General features: G+C 48.6%; 2 protein-coding genes across 2 annotated transcripts; one reads left to right on the forward strand and one right to left on the reverse strand.

Annotated features, from left to right (window-relative positions):
* Positions 1-775: 775 nt before the first annotated feature.
* CCDC24 (coiled-coil domain containing 24) lies at positions 776-11,074 on the reverse strand. The gene is made up of 8 exons (XM_056845520.1): positions 10,917-11,074; positions 6,884-7,062; positions 5,580-5,687; positions 4,323-4,412; positions 2,957-3,011; positions 2,153-2,222; positions 1,928-2,048; positions 776-1,139 (listed from the first exon to the last, which is right to left on the reverse strand). The coding sequence occupies exons 1-8, from the start codon at positions 11,070-11,072 to the stop codon at positions 776-778; spliced, it is 1,143 nt and encodes a 380-aa protein (XP_056701498.1). The 5' UTR covers positions 11,073-11,074.
* A 1,446-nt stretch (positions 11,075-12,520) lies between these two features.
* On the forward strand, positions 12,521-18,535 carry LOC130473271 (von Willebrand factor C domain-containing protein 2-like). Its single transcript, XM_056844794.1, has 3 exons — positions 12,521-12,952; positions 17,721-17,850; positions 18,301-18,535. The coding sequence occupies exons 1-3, from the start codon at positions 12,521-12,523 to the stop codon at positions 18,483-18,485; spliced, it is 747 nt and encodes a 248-aa protein (XP_056700772.1). The 3' UTR covers positions 18,486-18,535.
* The last annotated feature ends 512 nt before the right edge of the window (positions 18,536-19,047 follow it).

The following is a 19,047-nucleotide window of genomic DNA, read 5'->3' on the forward strand; positions in this document are numbered from 1 at the left end:
TGCACGATTGCTGTGGAGTAGCCATGGTGCCATTAGCGAGGGCACATCTGGTAACCCTTCCCACGTGGTACTTGTTGTAGCCATTGCTATTGGCACAGTGGCCAACCGGTGCCATTGGCACAGGGGCCAGTGATTAAGTGCCAAATGTCTGCCCCGTGAGCAGACAGAGGGAGGACATGTGGCTCTGTGCCATAGTGGTACTTTTGTCCTAAGACTTCAGCGCCCGGTCTTTCCCTCCCTCCCCTGCACCCGTGATGCACTATTTAATGCATGGTTCTATGTCTGTCCTAGTGTCTTTCCTTCTTACGTTGAGTATGGCCATGGCCGTCTCTCATTGTTCATAGCAATAATTGTGATGCGTCTCCCATACTGTGACTCTCCCAGTTGTAGATTTTTAAAGTCTGATAGATTTTAATGAAATTTATATTCCTGAGCCTAGGATGGTGCAGTCTATTTTTGTTGGAATGGGAAAGTGGAAGGGCAACTCTAAGGGTACGTACGTGCCCCACAATGTTAACACAAAGACCATGGTGTAGAGTTGTGGGTGAGAGAGAGAAGAATCTCAGCCTTCGGGGTGCTTGCAGGAGGATGGCCTGTGTTGAAAAGGGACTCAATACTGCCTTTCTACTTTCCTGAAACCCCCAGAACTCCCCTGTACACGAAGATGAGCAAAGCAATAGAAAATCAACCTAGGAAACAACAAAGTTCCCCTGAAGACGGCACATCATGGGAGCAGAAAAGGAAGTGTTAAGGGGGAGCGGGTGATGTCACTCCCCTAGCTGGGCCCTTTGCATCGCAGCAACCTAGTGCGGGGGCAGAAGCGGGGCAGTGGGCATGGTTCTGGGGGAGGCATGGGGGGGAAGGCAGGGACCACCCCTGCCATTGCTATCCTGCAGGACGAAATGAGTCTACTTCCCATGGGAGGTACTGCAGTCACAGGGCTGTGCAGCCAAGCGTCCTTGTCTTTCCATGCTTGCCTGAGTTCCTCTTGTGGCAGCCGCCCCCGCTGGCCTTTTTCTGAGTGGCTCCTCCACGGCAGTGTCTGACGGCACAACGTGGTTGTTTGATTTCGTGGACTAGGTGAGGAAGCAGGAGGTGTCTCCCTGATGTCTGGTCCTTTTGCTGAATCTCCCAGATGGCTGCAAAATAAAGGGGACTGGGTTAGCAGAGCTGCTGGCATTGCCCAAACATTGCTCTTACCTAAAACCCAAAGGGAGGGCAGCCTCAGGCACTGCAGCAGAGCTAACGTGTCTCCAGTTGATCCTGTACAGAATGAACTCCATCAGCCTTAGTTAAATAAATAAATTTTATTTGCGGCTAATATGCCAGATAAAACAGAAACTGACCATACAGAGTAGATGTTTTCAACCAAGGCCAACAAAATTAGGAATCACCCAATTTTACACTTCCACAGATTAGGGAACATTTGAGGTGACATAGCTTCATTGCTGCGGCACAGTATTTTGCAACCTGGGTGGTGATTGGTGAGCTGTCTCCCAGCAGAAACCTTTTGGTCCATTCACCCTCATCAACAGAGCCCATTTCCCTAATCAAAGGGTCAATAATATTGAAGCGGGCTGACTTGTAAAGGGGACATCTAAAAAATACATGCTTAATGGTTTCCAGCTCCCCTGTGTTACACGGGCAAAGTCTCTCCACCCTGGGGCTCTTCTTAAACCTCCCTTCTAATATGGCAGATGGTAGGGCTGCACATCTGGCCAGCGTATAGGCCCTCCTATGTGTGTTCCTTTCCAGGGAATATAAATATGCAGTTGGTGATCAGCCTTAATTAAATACGGCAGGAATGTAAGACACCCTACGATGATAAACCAGTTCTGTACCACAAATGCTACCTTCAGTCCCAGATTGTTTCTAGCTCCGCAGGTGCCCTGCAGCGGTAACCTTGCTTTTAAGATGTCCCCCTTACCTAAGCTGAGGCTGGCAGCCACTCCTCCCAAGCAACTTTGGCTTCAGGGAAAGTCTCGGAGACAGCTGAGACTGGCTCAGCTGCAGATCTCGCTCCATGGCATGCTTCTCTTCTTGCAGCTCTGTGGAGAGAAAGTTTGTGTTCAAGATGACGACTGCAGGGCACATGGAACTTGTTCCCCTTCCTCCCCCTCCATCCTTAACATGAGGCCAGGGCTCTGCATACCAGCCATGGTAGGCTCGTGCGTTGTCTCTAGCCACTGTGCAGCCTGGTAATGTGCCTTTTCCAGCTGACGCTGTGGAACAGGGAAACAGTCACAAGCAATAAGAGGTAGAATGCTGAGGAAGATGCTTTCCATTTTCTCAGATACAAACACAGAGAATCTTCCCCATATGGGATATTTTATTTTGCTTCTCAGCCTTGCAGCCATCATAGTCACTGCAGAAGGCTAGCAGGGATCAGGCAACAGAATATGCAGATGGTTCGGTGGAAGATACCAGTTTGTGGCTCCGTTGAAAATTAATTTATGCCAGTCTTCTGCTACCACAAGCAGTTCTGGCCCAATTTCCTGGCTTCTGGGATTACTAGCCTAGTGTTGCTGAACAGAGTGGGATGAGAAGAGGCCAGGGAGTGGGGCAGTTGCAGCTCAGCATGGAATTGTGATCCCCAGGATGCTGCCCATTTTTCCTGCCACTCGCTTCTCTCTCCTAAACCCCCACTAAGTTCTGGAAATAAGGATCACACCAACTACTAGCAACAGAGGGCGCTGGGATAGCAACTGCGTCAGTCCCCTCTTAAAGAACTCACAGACCAATATGTGGTCGAAGAAGGGAAAAATACTGGATGAAGAAGGGTATGTTAATAGGCCTAAGGCAGGGGGCCCCCGCTTGTCTCACAGACCCCCACCCTCCAAGACCAGAAGCAGACTCTCACCCTTGCCCCTTAACAGTGCCTGTGACAGATGCTGCATAAGGGAGGAGAGCTTGTCTGCAGAGACCTTGCTTAGGGTGGGAGGGATTCCAACCCTACCTGTAAATGAGAGATGCACCTTTCTAAAGCCCGGCATTCATCTTCCAGCAGGGTCCTAGAAGAAATGGGATGGCCCATGAGATCCATCAGGTGTTGGAGGCTCAGGGAAGAAAGCAACTTGCCAACTCTGTAGATTCCTAAAGAGAGTGTGCTCTCTTGACTCGTTGCTTACCGCCTCAGTGCAGGGTGTAGCAGTTCAAACGTGAATTAGGAAAGAGGGTGTCCACCACCTCTTTACAGGAGGTTAACTGTGCTTGGGAGGAAATGTTCTGGCTCACATTTGAAGCAGTTTGGGAGAAGATTCTTCCTGTGTGAAAGGCGTAACTACTGGCACTTTTCAAATACCTCACCATACACTCTGCTGGGACCCCAATTCAGAGTTTGTCAAGTTGCTTACTGGCAAAGTGTTTCTGAGATGTCTTGGGTCTTCAAGAAGCAGCCGTGCTACCTACTGGTCTAGGATCTGCAGCTGAACAGTGTGGAAGATCAGCAACAAAGCCCATTGCGTGCTCCCATCTTGAGATTCTGCTAGGATCCAAGGACTGCACCCAGACCATGCGCGGGATTCCCACTCCACTCTCAATTGCCAACTTCCCACATTCTGCTTGGGCCACAGGCTCCCTAACCTAGGAGGCATACCTTGTTTATCAGCCTCACCCAGGGAGGTTACAGCCCTCACACTTCAGAATGCTAATGAGTTGAGAGATGTCTGAGGGTAGGGGGTGGGAGGCCACAAACCCTGCTTGATCTGGCTCATCTATTATACCTGCACAGGGCAGTTATAGAAGAAAAAGAGTTGGTTTTCATACCCCAATTTTCTTTACCTTTAAGGTGTCTCAAAGCGGCTTACAATTCCCTTCCCCACCCCACAAAAGGCACCTTGTGAGGTAGGTGGAGCTGAGAGAGTTCTGAGAGAACTGTGACTAGCCCAAGGTCACCCAGCTGGCTTCATGTGGAGGAGTGAAGAATCAACCCAGGTTCTCTAGTCTAGTGCTCTTAACCACTACACCATGCTGGCTACACAGCAGGAACTGTGTATGCCCACAGCAAGGAACTTTGGAAAGAGAATCTATTATTAACCTTGTTTTCATGCCTGTGGTGCAAACCAGGTTGGAAGGAGGGGACAGGTTGGAAAGGTTAGTATACAAGCTGTCTGAGTTTATTGACACACATTTTCACACTCGTTGCCAGCTCATGGCTCTGCGACGAGTTTACCAGGCTCCACCACTAGGTGTCCTGACATACATCACTCTCCTGTCCACATCAAGCACCTGAAACCTACATTTCCTTCCGACCTATATCGTCTGTCTGGAGAAGAAAAAAAATGGAGCGGGAAGCAAAAGTTGTACAAATACAAAAATCTTACCGGAGTCGAAAGGCTACCTCACCAATATCGGTGATATTCAGTTTATTACAGAGGAGTCCCAGATCATTGATGGATCTGGAGGACAACGGCCTGGGGAAACAGAAATGGGGACAGCTCAGCCACGAGGCAAGATATTGAGGACTAGCTGCTCTCTGCAATCCAACAGACTCAATATCTGCAACTGGCCAATCCTGCACTAAGCACAGCTTAACAATGGGGCACATCTTAGTATCTGGATGAAGGACTTAGCGAGGTTCTCAGTAACTTTCTCGCCATGTCTCCTGGATTCAGTAATTTCTTGTACTCAAGGTACAAATATATTCTTCCAAAGAAGAATATATTAGAGAAAGAAAACATACAAATCCACCATACAAGATGATAAACACAAATGTATATGCCAACTAATCACTCTTAGCTTTAGCTACTGGGAATCGTTAGCAGAAGTAATAAGTGTCTGTTTAGGGTGTTCCCTCAACTCAATAGCTCAAGTGAGCCTGTGTTTCCATGGCATACACAATTTTTCAAGAACAGGAGACACCTAATCTGCAACATCCTCAAGAAAAAAACACCTCTATTTATAAAGTAAAACTCTCAGTTCAGATACCAAAACAACTTCCAAGTCTGATATTGATTTGCAAAATGGGGAAAACATTGCAAATTAGATAACAAGTAATCAAATATGCACATTTGATTCCCACAAGCCATCAGAAAAACTGAGATCAGAGGCTGAGAGCTTGGGGCAAAAATCAATCCAAATCTCCAAGAAAGATTTGAAAAACTGGCTGAAAGGATGGGATGGATTGATTAAACTGAAAAGAAGATACAGTGGGTGTGAAGTGGCTCGACTATTCATCTCTGCTGCCTGGATGTTGCTTTTCACACCCTCTTGAACTGACTTAGTGTATAAACACAGAATACACATACTGTTCTACAACCACTTATTTCTAGGTCCATACCACAACAGGACTGAAGCAAGCAACAACTACACAAAACAATTACCAGCAAGCCCCATGGAGTCTGCACAAGGGGCAACAATCGGACAGTATTCAGCTGCACCAAAAAACCCCAGAAAGAATTAATCATTGTTAGGCTTCAAACTGTCAGTCTGTCCACACACAGATCAGCCCTGAATTCTGGGGCTGCCTGGGGTGCCACAAAGCCCTAGTGCCCAAGGTGTTTGGGATAGGGATGTCAGCCCAGGGGCACATTCTATGGACAGCCTTGCTTCCCAGAGACAGAGCGGCCCCTAGGCCTTACCGGATGAGGGCACTTCTCCCAGAGGAAGGCCGTCCAGTTCCAGCATCTCCCTTCAGAGCAAAGGTGACCACATGGGGGCTGTATTTAGCAATGGCACAATCTTGGTCCCTGTAACGAGAGAGAAGGCAAGTCTGTTGCAAGGCGGCTATCCAGTAGCTGGAAGGAACCCAAGTCACACAGATCTCTTCGGTCCAAAAGATAAAACAGACAAGACCAAAGAGGCTCGTTTCCCTCACCTTTTGGAGAGTGTGCAGGAGCTATGGCATGTGCCCATCTCCGTGTAGAGAAAGAGAGTGAGGGTGGATCTCTTCTTATATCAATGCACAAATTCAGGGTGCTCCCTGGGTCCAAAGGTTCGAAGGATGAAAGGAATCTTTTGGTGGGCACACGGTACAAGCAACTCCACCCTGTGACTAAGATGTTAAAAGGGGGGGGGGAGAAGCCTGTCCCCCCACCATCCAGTCCAGTCTCTGCCCCCATTGAACTTTCCACTGTTTGCATAAGAGCAAGGCAGGGAGCCAATCCCCTCCAAGGGTTCCTGCAGGTGCTGATCCCTGTTCTTACTCAGATGAATGCTCCTTTTGAACTGTGGAGGTGGGGGCACAATCACAGCCTTTGGAGACAGACTGAGTACACCAGAGAAACAAAGCACCAGCTGAGCTGGCATTCCTGATTGGAGGGGGGTGCTCCATCAGATCTCTGCATGGGGGATGCCAGAGGAAAGACAAATAACATGTGCTTCGACCCAAAAGGCTATCCTGTGTGATTGGGAAGCATCTTATGGTTAAGAAAAAAACACTAGAGCGACACACAAATTCCTGAACTTTTGCTAACAAATTGAAAACCTGCATTTGAATGGCAGGACTGCAGTACAGACAAGGGAGTAACTCAACAACGCCCCCACCTCTCTGCAAGCCCCATTTACTGGGCATTGGCCATTTAAATGACAACCACATTCAATTCAAAGCACTCACGCACCTATTTGACTGCACTGGTACTGGGATCCCTTGGGAAGCGTTGCGAGAACAGTAAAATATCATTTTGGTTTCCCCTAGCCAAGACAGTCCTGCCCTGGGCAAAAGATAAGAAAACACCTCACTCCACATACAGATCTACCACCAGTCAGTTCAGTTACGGTGCCATCCTAAGCACAGTTACGCCCTTCTAACCACACTGATGTTAGGGTGGCATTGCAAGAGACCGAGCAGATTCATTCTTTCCTCAAAGAGGTTTCAGCTTGCAGGATCTTCCAGCTCTCCCTGCTCCCTCCCTACAGCGGGTCTTCCCATCTGATTCTCCAGTACCTGCCCTCCTGCAATGCTTTTTGCTGGAGGCCCCTCAGAAGAAGGCGGATTTCCTGCCTCATCAGCTCCTTAAGGTGGGGTGGAGCAGCAAGCAAGCTGCCAGCTGCTTGTGAAGGGCTCCATTCCAGTTCAGAGTGGCCCTGCTGTATCTCCTGATAGAATTCCAGCAGTGTCTGCACCTGTAAATGGGGAAGGGTTCAGCCTGGGTTAGCAACAGTGAATGTACCAAAATGCACGTGCTGACACAAATTGCACGCTCTTTCTCCTAGGCAAGGCAGTGCCCCCCTCCGCCTCCCTACATGAAGAGAATCACACACAGTCAGAAAAGACAAACTGCAACCCCATTTCCACCACAACATGACATATACTCCTCCCTGCAAATCAAGCCAGCTGCTCCTTAGTAAAGAGACAAAGACAGAAAAACGCAGGCAAGCAATATTTCAGAAACTCTCCCATGCTGGAAGGGCAAACAATGGGCACATGCAAACAAAACACCTAACTGTGTGTTCTGGGTAATCCCCAGTATTGCGGCAGGCAATTATGAAGGTCCCAAAAACTGTGACAGCTTGTAGTGATGGGGTCTGGGACACAAACACAAGTATGCCCTGCCAAAAAGTTGTGACAAGGTTAAGGTGTCACACTCATGCACTTGCTTCTCCAGCACATTCCCCTGGGACTTGTTGACCAAGAGTACCTTTCCGTGCTTGCCCTCAATTCTCTCACTTCTCACATACTCCCCTTCAAATTCATCTTTGCCTGTTCAGTTCCATCTCTCCTCCCTGCTGTCCTGATTATTCTCTGTTCTGCTTTGCTCCTTTCTCTTCCCAGGTCTCCCTCAACTCCCTGTCCCAGTACTCTACTTTTTCTTTACACACCACTGAAGATCTGATTATTTTTGAGTGAATTGTCAACATTTCTTAATAAGACACTGTTTAGATTCAATCGATAGATTACAGATATTTAAAATGTTGGTTAGGAAAAAAGTGCTAGGTATGTGATGTCATTTGGAATGTGTGTGTTTGTGCAAGTACGACAAAGAAAGAAGGGATTGTTTTAAAAAATGTGGTATAATTTAGGGATGGTTAACGGAGGACAGAAAACAGTGTGGGACAGCAGAGGTCACTGCAAGAATCAGGGCTGCAATTCTGGGGAGGGGCTGTGGCTCAGAGGTAGAGCATCTGCTTAGCATACAGAACGTTCCAGGTTCATTTCCCAGCATCTCCAGTTAAAAGGATTGGGTTGGTGATAATAAAGACCATCCCAGTCTGAGTAGATAATACTGACCTTGACGGACTGACAGTGTGACAGTCTGAGTCAGTATGAGGCAGATCCATGTGTTCATTGTCCTGCTTACTCTGCGTCATAGGTCCCATTGACATCAACGGAGGGTGTCTATAACAAGCATAAGCCTGCAGAAGAAGATCCCTTCTGGTTTGCCAGACTGGGTGCTGTCTGTCTGCCTACAACACAGCCTCAGAGCCAGCTCCCATGCTCACTCGGGTCAACACATACCAAACAACAATACACCAAATTCAGTTTAGTCTGCCTAAAGGCACAGGAGTGTGAGTTACGTGGAAAGCATTCTGTGGTCAAAGGCATATTGCCTAGTAAATACCAATCCGCAGAACATTCAGTATAATCCCACCCTCTACTTCCTGGCTGGCCCAGATCCCTGCCCACAGTAGCTGGCATGAGGGTACTGCACTGCTACCATCTGCACTAACGACACTCCATAAAAGGTGCAATGCTGAGGACTCCCCCTTCCCCCCTGTGAGGAATGACAAAGTCATGCAGCAAAAATACCAGTAGCTGCCATCGACATAACATGGGACACTTGAAGGGCAAGCATGCTCCACAGCTCCCTGTCTGGCCCCATTCATCCACAAGGGAACTGCCACAGCACAGCTGCTGCCCTGGGCAGCTTCCCAGACATCCTAACTGGGGAGGGGAGGGGTGTGTAGATAAAAAACCAACTGAGGAACATGACAGGCAGCTCTCTGGCCACATTCCTGAGGCTTCAGATGAGGTGGTAATAGAAATCCAGGTGAGGGGCCCCTTATGGGGATTAAAGCCCTTGACACAGGGGAAAGACAGCCAGCCGGTCAGGGTGTGCTGGCCTTCTAGTTTCAGAGGGAGGGAGGGCCATTACCATGTGAAAAGCCTCAGGCTGTTCATTGGTATTCTTCTGCCCCAGTCAGGACCACACTGAATAGGAAAAAGGCATGAATGTCTGGAGAACAAAGAGCCGGGGATCGAATGGATTAGGTGCTCTGGCCAAGCTAGAAAGCAGCTGAGCTGGAGGTTGGCAAATGGAGACCCCCACAGACAAAGGAGGGGTGGAGGCAACTGCACGGTTTCTGTTTCGCCTTCTCACAACAGAGATACTCTCCCCCTTCTTAGGATCTCCACAGGACTGAGAAAGCAGCTCAGGCTACCAGATCCAAACAACAAAAGGTGTGCTTCACAGAACATGATACTCCTACTCAGATAGTGCTACTGTGTTGGAATATACATGGATGCCATGCTTTATGACAAATGAACATTTGTCTCTTTGGCCACATGCCCACACACTGGGAAGTAGCAACTAATCATAGCTTTCTACTGCATGTGTAGTTAGTGAAACAGATGTGTGCATTTTCTCATTTGATGATACACACCTGAGTTACTTACAGCAATATCAATAGTACTGACATAAAATAGTAAATAAAATAAAATAGCAAAAGAGCCGCGTGGCGCAGAGTGGTAAGCTGCAGTACTGCAGTCCAAGCTCTGCTCATGACCTGAGTTCGATCCCAACGGAAGTTGGTTTCAGGTAGCCGGCTCAAGATTGACTCAGCCTTCCATCCTTCCGAGGTTGGTAAAATGAGAGCCCAGCTTGCTGGGGGTAAAGGGAAGATTACCGGGGAAGGCGCTGGCAAACCACCCCGTAAAAACATAGTCTGCCTAGTAAACGTCGGGATGTGACGTCACCCCATGGGTCAGGAATGACCCGGTACTTGCACAGGGGACCTTTACCTTTTTAAATAGCAATACTTCCCATGTAACTTTTGAAAAATGCACACACTTAAGCTGGAAGATGTTATTTGTTAATATTAGTGTCATTGATATGCTAGAGCGCTGTACCAAAACACCCGATGATGTGGTCTCTTCTTGGCCCAAGAAGGGTTAAGGGATCAAGAGCCAACCATATCAAGCAAGCTAAAAGCATCACATAACAGGGGAGGAGTAGGAAACTCAGAGTAAGATAAGCAGAATTTTCATTTTTTAAAGTGGTTTTTGAGAAAGGACCTGGACAAGGCCCTGACTACACATGAACACATGAAGCTGCCTTACACTGAATCAGACCCTGGTCCATCAAAGTCAGTATTGTCTACTCAGACCGGCAGTGACTCTCCAGAGTCTCAGGCAGAGGTCTTTTACATCACCCACTTGCCTAGTCCCTTTAACTTGAGATGCCGGGGATTGAACCTGGGGCCTTCTGCATGCCAAGCAGATGTTCTACCTCTGAGCCACAGTTGTTTCAAGAATGGGCAGCTGCATGACAAAAGGCAAAGTGGAGCACAGTTGGAGATGAAAGATGGAAGGTTTGAAAAGTAAGTATCATGGCTCCGGTTCAGAACAGTAGGACAGGGACATGAGGGATGGTGCTGTCATGGCAGTGTGGGACAAAGAGAAAGTGTGACTCCACTACAGTCTTTTATGTGTTTGCACCCTACTTCTGACAGTCATGGAAAGGGAGCCCCGTTAAACAATCAATCCCTTTTTGTCCAATTGGTTTTACCTCTGTAACTCAAGAAATCTTGATTTGATTCTTTATACAGCTACTACGTCGGCACCCACCACTAGTAATAAGGTGTGTCCCCCATTCAATATGGGGAAGGGTTGTAGATTTGTTTTGCCATTGTTTTCTGTGGCTCCCTTGGGTATAATTTGGGAACATCTCTTGACTGCCAAAGATAGGAAAACGAAAGGCACAAAACTCCCTGGCCTGCAGCCCCGGTTCGGAGGAAAGGCCAGAGCTCCAGTACTTAACCTCAGCGTGCAGCTCCAAGCTCCGTTCCACAGCATCATCCCCCAAGATGGTCTTCACCTCCAGCCTCTCGCTGGGCGCCACTTGTTCCTCCACCATCCTCCAGAGCGATGCTACTGGTTGCAAGGGCTGGCCGCACGGATCAAGCAAGGGCAACATGGAGACAATGGTCTGGTTTTTAAAGGAAAGAGTAAAGGGTGGTGCAGGTGAAGCAGGGAACGGAAGGGGCAGGTCAGCCAGGGAAAGAAATTCCCTTTAACATCCGTCGCCCCACAAAACCCAGAAGCTCATGCTAATTGCTCTTCCTTGCTAGCAAATATGATACCTACTATCCCCTCGCCTCAGATCAATATCTAGGCCGCTCCTGCCTCCTCAACTCCACACAGGCCTGCGCTCCTGTCCCCCCCCCCCCCATCTCTGGCACCCCATGCCTCCTCGGTGAGATCTGGACGCCGGGCCCCCACTGCGCAGCACCTGGCCCAGTTTGACCCCGCAATCTCGCCCCTCTATCCCACGCGAGCCCCACACACTTCCTTCGCAGCCCCACGCAGGAGGCCCCGCACCCCCCTTCCACGGAGCCCCCAAAGGGGGCGGGGCGGGCGGGCACGGCCTGGCCTCTCCCGGTCCCCCACGCATACTTTGCCGCCCCCCGCCTCTCGGGAGTATCAACCCGCCATCTCCATGGAAACGCCCCGCCCCTTTCCTCGGAACCCTCGCCTCTTAAAGCAACCGAGCCGCGAGGAGCGAAGCGGCCGGTGGAAAGAGGGACCCGAGGAAAGTTCTGGGTGCGCGCGCAGGCGGATGGAGGGGAGGCGGCGGGGGTCGGGGACAAACAGACGCGCTCTCTAAACGCACAGTTGTCTCGTACGAATTCTCAAAGCTCAACAATAAGCCCCCATGCTAGGGTTGCCAATCGCCGGGTGCTGGGGGAAACAAAGACACCACTGTACAAGTATCTGGAGATTTGGAAACCAGTACAGGAGCGAAAACAATTTTACCAAAGTGCAAAAAATTCTTTTATAAGCCAAACATTCTTTGAGATGTGCTGTCCCTGTATTTTTTGCAGTAGCTTATAAAGGAATTTTTTTACACTTTGGTAAAATTGTTTTCGCTCCTGTACTAATTTCCAAATCTCCAGGTGCTAGCTGGAGACCTCCTGCTTTCACAACTGATCTCCAGCCGACAGGGATCAGGCCCCCTGGAGAAAAACGGCCGCTTGGCCCATTGGACTCTATGGCATTGAAGTCCCCCCCCCCAAAAAAAACCTCCCTCCTTGGGCCGAGAGGCACCCGGCAACCCTACGCCCGTGCAGAGCGTGGAGAATTCGGAAAGGGGAAACGGGCATCTAGAGAGCGGCCAACCCAAGGCGAAACCTCCCCTCCCCTCCCCTCCCCTGCCTCGGCGCTGCTTTGGGCTTCGGGGCAGCTCGTGAACTTCCACCAGGGAGCGACGTTGGCTCCTGGGACGAGGGGCCAAGTTGGAAGGCGAGCCAGGGGGGCGGAGCGCAGGGGGCTCGGCGGCCGGCCCCTCCCCCGGCACAGGTCCCTCCCGCCAGCCAGCCAGCCAGCCAGCCTGGGTGGGGAGGGGAGGGGAGGGGAGGGGAGGGGATGCGATGCCCTGGGCCGGCGGGCGGGGAAGGGAGGCGGCGGCACAAAGGCCGAGGCGCGCTGGGGCGGCGAGGGCCTGCAGGTGGGAGCGCGGGCGCTCCGGCGGGCTGGGCGATGCCTCCCCCCTGGGCGCGGCTGAGCCTGGCCCTGCTGCTGGCTCTGGGGCCCGGGCCGGCGCTGCCCGGGCCGGCCCGCACCTGCGAGGCCAACGGGAGCCTGTACTACGTGGGCGAGTGGTACTTCCTGGAGCGGGAGCCCTGCACCCAGTGCGAGTGCACCCCGCGCGGGCCGGCCTGCGCCCGCGCCCACTGCGCCGCCCTGCCGCCCGCCTGCATCCACGTCAGCCACTACCCCGCCGACTGCTGCCCGCGCTGCGAGCGGGTCGGCTGCGAGCGCCGAGGCCACGTGTACGAGCTGGGGCAGCGCTTCCAGGTGAGGGACCCGCCGGGCTGGCGGGCGAGGGGGGGGGCGTGGGCGGCACTGGGAGGCGCCGGAGAAGCCTCCACCGAGCCTCAGGGTATCCGACGATTCATTAACAACGGGCTAACAGTGACAAACAACCGCAAGGTGTATACAAATATGTACAGTTATTGACCATTGATCATCGCAAGCCTAACGGCAAAGTCCAAAAGTCTCTCCGAGGCAAATTTTCTTCTAATCCAAATGTGGTCGACAATGTCAAAAGGTAGTTGGCACGAAGTCCGATCCAAAGGAGGAGGAAACGCTGTTCCGGATACTCCGTAGCGCTTTCACCAAAGCATAGCTTCATCAGCCTCACAATGTGTTAGAAGCATACAATTTGGGAGGTTTATGGTCTTTTTAAAAATAAATTTCAATCAGTAATTGCTTCAATGGTATTCTAACTTTTGCAATTTTTTAGTATTTTTAACATAAATTATTTTTTTAGCTCCCCCCCAAAAATAGGCTGCTGATCCTTCTGTATCAAAGTTTTTTCCCCCTTAGCTTTTGATTACCAGTATTGTGAGCATTTTTTACATCACCACTCAGCATCAGGCATGAATGAACGCTTGAAGCTGCCTTCTACTGAATCCTACTGAATTGGTCCATTATACTGAATCAGACCCTTGGTCCATTATTGTGCAGGGGGTTAGACTAGATGACCCTGGTGGTCCCTTCCAACTCTGTGATTCTATGATTCGAAGTCATTATTGTCTGTTCAGACCAGCAGCGGCTCTCCAGGGTCTCAGGCAAAGGTCTTTCACATCATCTACTTGCCTGGTCCCTTTAACTGGGGGTGCCGGGGATTGAACCTGGGACCTTCTGCATGCCAAGCAGATGCTCTACCTGTCAGCTCTGGGTTCACCAGCTAAATCCCACAAAACAACCCTTAGACACTGCCACTGAGCCCCTCCCCAGTGACTGCAGACGATGGATTTTGGCCAAAAATGTCAAATTGTATGACGGGGAAAATGAGTAGTGTATGAAATGTGCTTCCCCAGCATGCTTTACAAGCATTCGTTAATATTCAGCTCCAGGGGTATGATTAGAACTGTACTATATGTACAGGACAGGTGTTTCTAACCATGAAAACCAACATCGTCATAACTAGGAGTAAAGTCGTGCTAACAAAGAAATTAGTTTGGAGACACAAAAAGTAACCTCTCTCTTTAATCTTGATGAAAAGTGCCAGTGCGACAGAGCTCCTGGGAAGTGGGAGGTCCTGTAAGGATGCTCCTTTAAAATCAGCATTAATTGACAACTCTAAGAGACCAGAGGGGGCGCTGTGGGCCTAGAGTGCCAAGCTCCTTCTTTGAACTCCACCCCACCCCCATTTGTTTTCTAGGCCTGATGCTGGTCAGTTGTTAGTATCTGCTAAAATTGCAGACAGGGTATTTTAAGATCTGAGTCAGCTCAAACAATCTTTGGCATTGCTGGGCACAGGGGGTGGGAGAGCACTTGACAGTGAGCCTGTACTAGCTAAAGGGAGACGGGTTCTGCCCCAGAGGTAGGGTTGCCAGGTCCCTCTTCGCCACCAGCAGGAGGTTTTTGGGGTGGAGCCTGGGGAGGGCGGGGTTTGTGGAGGGGAGGGACTTCAGTGCCATAGAGTCCAATTGCGAAAGCGGCCACATTCTCCAGGTGAACTGATCTCTATCGGCAGGAGGTCAGTTGTAATAGCAGGAGATCTCTAGCTATTACCTGGAGGTTGGCAACCCTACCCAGAGGATCAAGATGTATCATATCCAGTAGAGATTTAAATTTTCAGAAATATTTAAGTCATGGAAAGAATACAGTTCCCCTCCCCATTTTTTTGTGGTGTGTCGGGAGGGGGACCCTGAAGATTTCAGAAAAACTGAAATATATGCAATACTTGCATTCCTATCAAGTCTAAACCTATTTTGCTGATTTAACAATACATCCCTTATAGCTTAGCATATCATATTGTATAAACTGGCATATTTGTGGAATAAAGTATAAATGCATATGCAAATATAGATTGCAAAATTGTAAATATACCCAATACTAAAAGAAGAGAAAACTGCAAACTACTGCACCTTAAGCTATCTTAGTTATGCTATCACAAATTCTGAAAGAGAAAAAATTCATAGGCATTTTCTTCAAGTGCTCCCCAAAACTTCTATTTTTTTCCCCAGTGAAAAAAGTTGTCAGACTATTTCAATCTGTACCTTGACTATATAAAGCGTTGTCTGAACAAGCCATTTTACTTATTTCAAAAGAAAAAGACTTCAAATCAGCCACTTTCAGTGCTCCCCCATATTTCCCTGTCACGGAGTAAGCAAAACCTTATTGTAAAAAGGATTTTACTCAAAAGAGGAAAAACTCATTTAAAATGTTTAGTGCCTCACAACATTTCCATGGACAAAAGGTCCTCAATTTGCACAATATATGTTTTGAGCAAATAAAACTTTGCCAAACTATGTCACATGTTTCAAAGAAAAATATTTCATAGGACTTAAAAAATTCAGGTTTTTGTTTTTCAGGCCTTTACATCTCTAATCCTGTGTTCCACACCTGTAGGAATGCATGAGTGTTTGCAATTATGTGTGCATGAATGGAGCTATGCAAAAATGTGTGCATAGGCGCAGAAAGAGCAAATCCATGTAGCTAACCAGACTGGGCAGATCTCCTTCCTAGGTGAATTCCCCGTCTTATCAAATAGACCGAATTTATTGACTGTCCACAAGGGACAGTCTTTAGCCTGTCTGTCTTTAGCCTACCCTGTCTATCAGCGCTGCCCACACTCAAGATTCTTTTGAAAGGCAGATAGAAAAGTTAGGGCCTTAATAGTATCCCTTTAAACTTTCTGCAGTCCTGCCTACCCAGATTTAGCTGCTCTGGGGCCACAAGGCAGCAGCTCAGGGAATCGGGATATGTTGCTGTTGCCTAAGAGCTGATAGCAGGACTAAGGTGGTTTAGAAAAACAAATTCTCTAAAGAAATGTTATTAACTGAACTGATTAATATTTAGCACTAACAAAGGTCAATTTGTAGGGGAAAATGGGGAAATTGCACACACACCCCAGTATACTTAGTGAAATCCCAGAGTCCCTCATCACTATGAATGGAGACAGTATTTCACCCACAGGCAGGTGGGATCTGGACTCTTCCCCCTTGGGTGAGGAATGGTGAATACGCTCCAGAACTGGCTGAACAGTAAAGGGACACAAAGAATAGGATTCAAAAAGTTTACTTTCTAGAGGGAACAAAGTAAGGGCACTGATGGCTGCTCTTCAATTCCCCTTTGCTGTTGTTTAGTCAGTAGCAGAATGCCAATAAGGGGTTGAATGAGAGATGAGGGGACAGAAGAAAGAAGCTAGTTTCCTCTGCATGGTATTTTAAACAAGAATTTGATCAGGCAATAATGGTGGGAGGGCTTAATCCCTATATTCATGGGCCAGTTGTTATTCAGTATATTGGGATCCTAACAGTTTCACCCCGACTCCAAGGCAATTATTCCCTACTCATGCGCACACCCACTGGCAACGTCATGTAAACTCATCAGATTATCTTAGTATAACCTGTAGATTTCCCCAGTTTCCAGCTGCCAGGATATCTGAGGGTGTGAGCTATCTACTGGGTGAGTGGAGTTGGCAAGGGAGCAGGACATTTCAACAGTTTCCAACACAGAATTATTGCTGTTTGGGTTGATACTGCCACTTACTGGTGACATTCTTGAACTGCATGAATTATGCATTCAGTTTAGAACAGCCAAGGGATGTTTTTACACTTTACAAGAAAAGGCAGGGATTGCAGATCCACAATGCATCTGCTCACCTTTTTGCTAATATTTCGAGCAAAAGCACATATATGAAGACATGCAGCCAATCACATCCCTCAAGTGTGTGTTTACTGCATGTCTGTACATTAATCTCTCTTTCAATAACACAGAAACCTGACAAGGCCTGGCTGTCACCCTGTGGAATTACAGAATCTGTCTCTCTTGTAATATATAAAACTGCCATTGTGTAGATCTGCATCCATATATGTATTGCACCACAGACTGCACAAGAACTGCAGTGAGTAGGAAAAGGGTGCCCTGGGAATAATTTAACTGTCATCTCGCAATACTGCCAGTGTCATCATTCTGTGCTGTAGAGGTGGGATTAAAATCTGCCTTGCCCCATGGGCACAGATGCATCTAGAACTAGGAATATGTACGTGTTTTTCAGCCGCAGGATGCACTCTTGATTTCCCCTGATTTTGTTCTTCGAGCAATACATACAGAGCCTCCAAAACAAAAGCAGAAGTACTGTGATTCGTTTTTATTGAACGTCTCTGTCCTTCGTGGAACTCAAAGAGCTGAACATGGAGCTGCTGACAATCTACCATTCAGGCACTGACCAGACCCAGACCTGTTTAGCTTCAGTAAAGTTGCTGCCTATGTGTCAGTGACCATGCCCTGGGACTTTTTCCTTCTCCTCCCCGTCCACATGCGTCAAGTAGGCTGTTTCCCCCCCCCCCCCGCCATTTCAAGCACCTTACATGGATCTCTGCTTAAGTATTTGTCCAGCATTTCATTTCCCCTCCTCCTTTATTTTTCACACCAACGTCTGCCCAGAGGTGGCAGGGAAGATGGTATCTTGATTGGTTCACAGGTGGTTTCTTTCATTGAGGGAAGGCAGTGTGCATGTGTCTAACCATGGCAAGTGAACTTCTACTGTCAGCTCATGCTAAAACTATGTATGGATGTACACACCCTGACCAGCCTTTCTTTCCCACAGCCATCAGAATGTGAACAGTGTACCTGTGATATGGATGGCATAGCTCGCTGCCTAGTAGCAGACTGCGCCCCTCCACCATGTGTCAATCCAGTCTACGAGAAGGGCCACTGCTGCCCCACCTGCAAAGATGGTGAGAGAGCATTGCTTACAGAGCTATGCCAGATGTACAACTTCAATGTGGACTGGTGGTCCTGACTCCCTGTCCTTGACCAGTTAACGGGTGGAAAGGGGCAAGCAAGGCTGTGCAATTCAAGGGGGGAAATCTGCTTAAAAGAGTTCATGAAGAGACCAACATGGTTTGTAGTACTCACCTGTGACAACAAGCGAGCCCTCCACTTGAATTAATCAGCAGATATTGGGCCCTGGGTCCTGTTGTAAGGGAAGAAGTTTCCCAGATGATGTGAAACTTTTTCTTTATATTAAGAACCTAGGGTAATATAGACACTAGATAATCTGCACTTTGTGGGGCTCAGAACTGGAATTGCCCCTCAGGAGAATCCCTCTATTTCTAGGCTTTACAGAGAGGCTTCTGAAAGGTAAACATTGACAGATTCTAACACATGCTATCATTTCTCCACAGGGCCCAACTGTTATGTGGATGGGAGCCAGCATCAAATCATCCCTTCTGGGGAAAGCGTCTGGGTGGGGCACTGTATGCGTTGCCGGTGTCATGATGGCCAAGATGCTGGCTACTGGGAAGGAAATCGTGTAGCCAAGTGTGAGCTGTTACCAGGCTGCCAGGCTACAGCTGGACACCCTGCTTGAGCTTGTAATGCCCAACAAATCCTCAGCCATGCCACAAAATTAACACGTTACTCAAAGTCCTGCTCGTACAAGCAATCCCAGTTCACCAACCCCTCAGTCCAGCCAGAACCCTCTACCTGCACAAGCAAGCACTACACCCAACCCTACTCCCTTTCTCCTATGGATATCCTGAACTATTACACATGGTACTGTCTCACAGACCATGCATTGGCAAGCCCTTTGAACGCTTCCCTTTATTTAGAGCATCATCATTGCTCAATCCTCAGACTTCTCACCCATCTGTTCCACTCCAGCTGCGTTCAGATATAACACTGTCCTATTAAACATCTTGTCCTATGTAACTGTGGAACAAACAACAATAAAGGATCCTGGTGGAATTGGTCTCAGCTGGGCTACGCAACTATATTTTCAGTATTTTTAGGCTAGCTTTTCCTGAGCCCTGTTTTGGGTCAACAAGAGAGATGTGTAATATGCCACAATTGGTGAGACAAAATGTCTCACCTTTAATTCCATAATTACTTACCAGGATGAAAAAGGCAAACTCTGTGCTGGGGATGGTTAA

This window comes from Euleptes europaea, chromosome 2 (assembly GCF_029931775.1).
Source record: "Euleptes europaea isolate rEulEur1 chromosome 2, rEulEur1.hap1, whole genome shotgun sequence".
NCBI lineage: Eukaryota > Metazoa > Chordata > Lepidosauria > Squamata > Sphaerodactylidae > Euleptes > Euleptes europaea.

Excerpts from the sequence above, each read along its gene's own strand:
- CCDC24 (XM_056845520.1), bottom strand. The coding sequence starts at position 11,072 with ATGTTGCCCTTGCTTGATCCGTGCGGCCAGCCCTTGCAACCAGTAGCA. Across the intron at positions 7,063-10,916 it reads GCTTGGAGCTGCACGCTGAG|GTGCAGACACTGCTGGAATT; the intron begins GTTAAGTACTGG and ends CCCCATTTACAG. Across the intron at positions 1,140-1,927 it reads GGCTGCCAGCCTCAGCTTAG|CCATCTGGGAGATTCAGCAA; the intron begins GTAAGGGGGACA and ends TTTATTTTGCAG.
- LOC130473271 (XM_056844794.1), top strand. The coding sequence starts at position 12,521 with ATGCGATGCCCTGGGCCGGCGGGCGGGGAAGGGAGGCGGCGGCACAAA. Across the intron at positions 12,953-17,720 it reads AGCTGGGGCAGCGCTTCCAG|CCATCAGAATGTGAACAGTG; the intron begins GTGAGGGACCCG and ends TCTTTCCCACAG. Across the intron at positions 17,851-18,300 it reads CTGCCCCACCTGCAAAGATG|GGCCCAACTGTTATGTGGAT; the intron begins GTGAGAGAGCAT and ends ATTTCTCCACAG.